At 34.1% G+C, this 6640-nt stretch overlaps 1 protein-coding gene across 1 annotated transcript in view; it reads left to right on the top strand.

The window, feature by feature from the left end:
• LOC131545045 (sodium/potassium/calcium exchanger 3) overlaps positions 1-2265 on the top strand; it is a 40719-nt gene extending 38454 nt beyond the window's left edge. The window contains exon 17 of the mRNA XM_058783653.1: positions 580-2265. Coding sequence (XP_058639636.1) covers positions 580-690 — 111 coding nt within the window. The 3' untranslated portion in view covers positions 691-2265. The remainder of the gene's footprint in view (positions 1-579) is intronic.
• Positions 2266-6640: the final 4375 nt, after the last annotated feature.

Consider the following 6640-nt stretch of genomic DNA (forward strand, 5'->3'; position numbering starts at 1 on the left):
TAAAATTAAAGTAAATAAATGTGCAATTTCCAACATTTCTCTGGACAGAAGTTTACTGAATTTATAAATAATTTCAATATAATGTTGTGTAAAGCATTGTATAAAAATGAACAGTAAAAATGCATACCAATATTTAATGTGAATTAACTGATTGAAATATATTAATTTAATTATTAGATGAATTATATTAAATATAGAAATGTAATTTTAAATGCTAAAAATGCAAAAATAATGCCTGAAACGAATCTGGCCTCTTGTCAATGACGGCAATCGCTAGTGAAACTGGTGACCTGTGATTTTATAAACATTAGACCTAAAATTCTAATGTAGTATTTCAGATTATTCCTGTTTCACTCAGATGAATCTATAAGACATGCTTTAATACGCCGGTAGGAAAACGTACATCACCATCTACTGTCAGAAATGAGAAATGCATCCTGTCTGACCAGAAGCAGGAATAAACATGAATGACCAGAAAGTGGGATTTAAAAGCAGAGGCAGTGAAATCCCCCAATCGCACCCTGATTACACTCATACACAATGCTATTAGTTTCCATGTTGTCTCTGTCTGTCTTGCAGGTCCTGAGTGTGCATCTGAACGGCTGGAAGCTGGATCGGAGATTAGGCCTTGGTCTCATGTTTCTTTACGCCATCTTTCTGCTCTGCTCCATCCTCTTCGGTCAGCTCTAGAGGCGTCACACTCTTCAGTGCGTTCTTGTTTTGGTTTCATTATTATAATGCTTTTACTGTAGATCAGGTACTAAATCTTGGCTGATTTCATGCCTGCGTACAGAATAGCAGAAAGAGGAAATTTAGTGCTTTACAGAAACAACCTCAGAATGGTATTCAAGATCCGGTCAGTCCTTTGTTCTGTCCACTGCAGAAACAGATAAGGTTTTTGAATAACTAATTAAGCACTTCTTCAAGCTGGAAGGTTTACCGTATAATATAATGGTTTCTGTCTTCAGTCGACCCAGGATGCTGACGACTTACAAGAACACTGAAGTATTACAGTCAGACACTGTAGTGGAGAAGTAATTCTTCTTGACAGTATTTTACCCTTGTGAAAAAGAAGTACATTTTAGTACACTTTTAAAAAGAGTAGGGTACAACAGGGTTAAAGGCACACCTTAAGAAAAATGTGCTAATCACTGCACCTGAAATGTATAATTGCAGAAAAAATATATACGTTTGCATTGAACATTAATGGAGCAACAGATTTTGTGTGAAAATAAATCAATGAAAACAAAGTTGTTTATTTTGTTTAAAAATCTTATAAATGTATGAGGTGGCAATGGGTATTGATACAAATACTTCAGCTAAAATAATGTTTTTTTTTAATAATGTCTAAGTTAATACTTGTTCAAAACAATCACTTTAGCATAGTTTGTACTATTTTCTGCTTATTTTGAAAAATAAAATTATTTTTTGTTCAATAAATATACTGTCATTAAAATGTTAATATAAAAAATATATTTTAACAGAATCATTTTAATAAGTAAACATTCTGAAAGCATTGAAGGAGATCCAATAATAATTGAATATGATTTACAGTAGTAACAACAAATTATATTTTATTATATGATATGATTAATATGATATGATGGTTTCATTCTAAACATCGTGATTATCTCTAATATGGACACCCAACATAATATATGATATTTACCATCTGAACCTAACCATATCATGTCAACAAATGGAAAAGTCAGTGATCTATTAATTATCATGTTAATCACGGCACCTTCAGCCCCAACAGCAGGCGCGCTTTTTACCCCAAATACCATACTTTTACATATTCTTTCGTTTTTTAAAAACTGTTGCTTTAATTATCTTAAACAAAACTGAAAATGACCAAGACCACCTTTACACATTAATTTTAGCGATTCTAATTTAACTTAAATCTACAACATTTTAAAAAACATCAAATATTAGATCAAGTAAGCACAGAATCAACTTTGCGTGCGATCATGTCAAAGATCAGACAAATATACAGGAGCACCTTGAAAAGCGAATGTTTTGCAAAGTGCTACGCCACGTTTTTGTGCCATCTAGTGGTTTAGAGGAAAATAATATCAAAGGCGCCTTTAGCCCCGTTGTTCCCTACTTATTATGGAAGTAACATACTTTAAAATACTTAAGTGTGAGCTGAATGTAATGTTTTCGGACACTTAATTGAATGCTATTTGCAATTAATGAAACTGTGTTGTAGTTTAAATGTGTTAAATGCAATTAGTTGAACAGCACATCTTTACATGTAATTTCAGAATTTAAAATATGGTTGAAGTATAAAGTATTTGAATAAATTTGTAATTACACATTTATAATGATGAAGTTGCAATATAGTACATTTAAAATGTTTTAACTTTAAATGCAATGTTGAATAACATTACCGTTAAAAATTATAATCAAGTACTTTACAGTACATGTGCTTTAGTAATCAAAATAAGGCTACTTTAAAACGCAACAAAAAGTTATTATAATTAAATCTGACATTACAAAGTCACTTTTTAAAAGTGTACTTAAGTGTGTTCAGAAAGTCATGAAAGTCTCTGATTAAGTCACTTAAGTGCCCTTTTATTTCATTAATATTTTATTATCTGCAAGCGGTTTTTCAAAAATATGCTTTTAAGATTTGAAGTACACTACAAACTGCACACTGAAAACAATTTCTTCTTCACAACTTCTTTTTCACAAGGGTAGCCCTGTTGCTGTGTTCTGATTGGCTGAGCTGCATTGCAAGAGCACCAATAGAGAGTATTGCCATTCTGCATTCACAATGTTCCAGCCTACGTATGCAGCCCCTCTCACTGAGAAAATGACAAACCTGTAGTGGAGCTGGGCCAGAGTAATTACAAAATGCTTTAAGCATGAGGGGAAACCTCTGTTGCTCTTGTTACTTGGTGGCTTGCAAACATAAAGGAATAATTCACACAGAAATGAAAATTTGCTGCAAATTTACTCTGCCTCAGGCCATCCAAGATGTAGATGAGTTTGTTTCTTCATCAGATTTGTAGCATTCCATCACTTGCTCAGCAATGGATGCTCTGCAGTGAATGGGTGCCGTCAGAATGAGAAACATCACAATAATCCACACCACACCAGTCCATCGGTTAACATCTTGAGAAGACAAAAGCTGTGTGTTTGTAAGAAACAAATCCATCAAGACCGTTGCTTCCAGCTAAAATATGAGTCCTCTATCCATAATATTGCTTTCTCCAGAGAGCACTATTATATTGTATTGTTCTGACAAAAAGCTACTGCACACACAACACAAATAGCCTTAAATTGTTTCTTTAATTATTGCATGTTTTGATGAAAATCTAATCACTAATTTGTGAATTATAGAGCTAGTTCACCCAAAAATGACATTTCTGTCATTATTTACTCACCTGTATGATTACTTACTTTGGTGGAACATTAAAGAAAATAGTTTGATTTGTTTTGTTCATACAATGACAGTCAATGGTCTCCATAACTATTTGGTTACCATTGCTCAAAATATCTCCTTTTGTGATTCATTTTTGGGTGAACTATCCCTTTAAGAATCAATCAGTATTCAGCAAACAAAAGTAAACTAGTATAGCAGACTATTTAATTTTACTAGTTAACTTTTGCTGTGGATATAAGACATTATTTGGAATGACACATCACATAATGGTTAACCAAACAGACAACTCATCAGTAAATTACAAATTAATTTATTGCAGTTGACTGATGGTAATGTAAAATGTCAGCATGTAGTCCATGAAAAAGTAACTGTACTCTGATTACTTGTTTGTTTGTTTGTTTTATTATTATTGTTTTTTAAATTGTACTCTAATTACAAGTTCTTCGTTTTGTAATCAGATTATGTAATAGCACTGATTATATAAAGACTGTTTATTTCCTGTAGTTATTGACCAAGTAATCACATTGTGGTAATTCTGTCTTTAATCTGTTTGCACTGACGGTAGCAATACTTCATAGAGACTGATGATTTGTCTTTGATGATTCATGTACGTGTGGGAATATTTGTAGAAACATAATAGATCTTTTAGCGATTTATGAATATATATTTAAACAAAAACACAGGTTTGCCTGTAGTAGTAATTTAATGTGATTGTATTTTTGATAGTTGTTTTTTTGGATGTTTTTAAAAAGAGGTTTGTAACTGGTTGTTATAGAATATAATACATGTGTTCTAATCTTCCTCCTAAAATGGTTCATTTTAATAATTGCAAATTGAAAATACAGTGTTCATAATATTAAAAAATAGAGAGAGAATATTTAGGGTTATTTGTTATTTATATAGATCTAGACCTGTTTGTTATTATGAAAGTACACAAAACGAATTATGTACTGTCTATATTTAACTACGATTTGCCTAGTTTTATAAATTCTAGTTGAAGTGTTTTTAATATTTCTATATTATTACATAATGGATATGGTGTGAGTAGTGTTGTGTGTTAGACTGGAGGGAAATCAACGAGTCTAACAATAATGCCTACTCTATACTCTCCTAAAAGATCACTAATTTCTTCTTTTTTTTTGAGGCCTCCAACTATTGATGTCCACATCTTTTAAAATGAAGAGGTATACGGTTGTATATTTTCACTATTGATACCAATTTGTATGTAGATGAGCAGTCTGTGACTTCTGTTTTGTGAAATTCAAATAATACTGTAAAGTGATAACACTGAGATGATATTTGCTGAGTGGTTAGTGCAATCACAAAACACCACTAAATAATAATTATGGTGGACAGGGGAAAATCAAATGCTTTCATGGCTTTTCCAAAAAGGATATGCTGTACAAAAAAGTCTGTTCTTGTGTGCAATAAAATGTGCAATAATAAGAATGAGAGGTTCTGTCCAGTGTTATTTTACCATCATTGAGCTACTGGTTTTATTAATAGTTTAAATTAGTTTTTATTTTTATGTTTTCAGTATTCATTTTAATTGTAATACTTTTGTTGTCTTATGTCATTTTTGTGTCTATATAGTTTTTAACTTCTATTTAACTTATATTAGAAACTTCAATTTTAGTTTTAGTTTGTCATGTCAGTACATAGTTAAAGGAGACATACCACACACAGTTTCACCCAATCTCATGTTAATCTTGATTACCTATAAAGTAGTATGATATGGATGCAATACTAGTAGTATTGTATCCATATCTCCAGAGTCTTTAGTCTTATATTTATAAAAGAAAGATACAGCTTTACGATTCTCCATGAAAAACAGCCGAGCTCCTGGAGGCGCTCCATGGGTGGAGCTAAAGAGTGACGACGAGTACTTGAGTGACGATTGACAACTAAACATAGACATTTGATGCTGTTTCACTTACCGTCTGCAGTACCGAATCATTACCAGGATCTTTTATAGTTGGGACCGCTCCATCTTTCAGTATCAGTGTCGAATCGGGCCTTGTTCATAAAATGTTCATCAACAAACACACTTGCAAAACTCCGTTGCTGCCCTGGAAAAACAAACTGCATCCACTGTTTACGTAATGCTGCTTCTTTGGGAAGCTGAACAAAGTTATCTTTCCCTTACAACCAAAAACACACTTCTTTGAAGACATTCTTCCTGAGCAAGTCCCATGCAGTGCTGCCGAAGGAAGCGCGTTGATAGGCTCCTCTACCTTGTTCTCGCTCTGGTCGATGTGCGTGTCTTCCAGGAGAAGTGCCTATACAAGGAGTTCCACCCTTCATGAAAAAAAAAAACTACTTTACGAAACTTGTACGAAACCGGAAGAAGTGTATTTGGCACAGAAAAAAATCTCTTCTACATCCAAATAGTTTTTTGAAACTTTGGCCATGTTTAGCATGATAATCCAACTCTTTAACAGTGTAAATAACTCAACATGCATGAAACAGCATAAGACCCCACCCTTTAAACTAAAATGGGAAATGTTTCCTTGGAATCTAACTGAAATAAAATAAGTTTCCCTTTCAAACGGTTTCTCCCGGGGGTAAACGTCTGTTTGGGGTAAACTCCTGTATATGTACTTAAGCCTGATTTGTTCACGTTTGTATAGCTGCACAAACAAATGGCACTTCAACCCGCCAAAAGGGGTGGAGTGGACTGCTATATAAGTCAGCTCAGAGTGCCATTCATCATAATTTTTCTCCTTCAGCATGAAAATCATCTCCCCGCTGGACTCTGAAGAAAGAAGCCTAGAAGCCGAAGAAGAAAGCCGCTACTCGCCATAGAAGGGCCCCGGGAAAGGAAGGAAAGAGCTTTCCTTAGCGGCATTGTTTCAAATGACGCGCCGCAGAGCGTGAACCCCTGCATGATTCAGATGGGCATGGTGAGAGTGTCGCATGGCTGGGGACCAAGATGGGTTTTAGTGATCTCACGCTGGCACAGGTCCAGGTGCTTCACTCTCCCCACAGCACTTTGATTCTCCGGTGTTATTCTCACATGAGGATCAGCACCCCTCGTCTGTAGAAAGTGGCTTGGTCTCTTTCGGCGGATCAGAAGAGAAAGCTGTTGCTGACAGCCTCGGATGTATATATACATATATTAGGCTATAGTATTATAATAGCATTATATAGTGGTTCAGCGCATTATATTGCGTTTTTTCTTTTTTTTTTGAGTCACAGAACTTATTTTTTTCGGAAAAGCAAGAAAAATATTTAAAGCACAGAGAATGA

Source organism: Onychostoma macrolepis, chromosome 07 (assembly GCF_012432095.1).
Source record: "Onychostoma macrolepis isolate SWU-2019 chromosome 07, ASM1243209v1, whole genome shotgun sequence".
Taxonomy (NCBI): domain Eukaryota; kingdom Metazoa; phylum Chordata; class Actinopteri; order Cypriniformes; family Cyprinidae; genus Onychostoma; species Onychostoma macrolepis.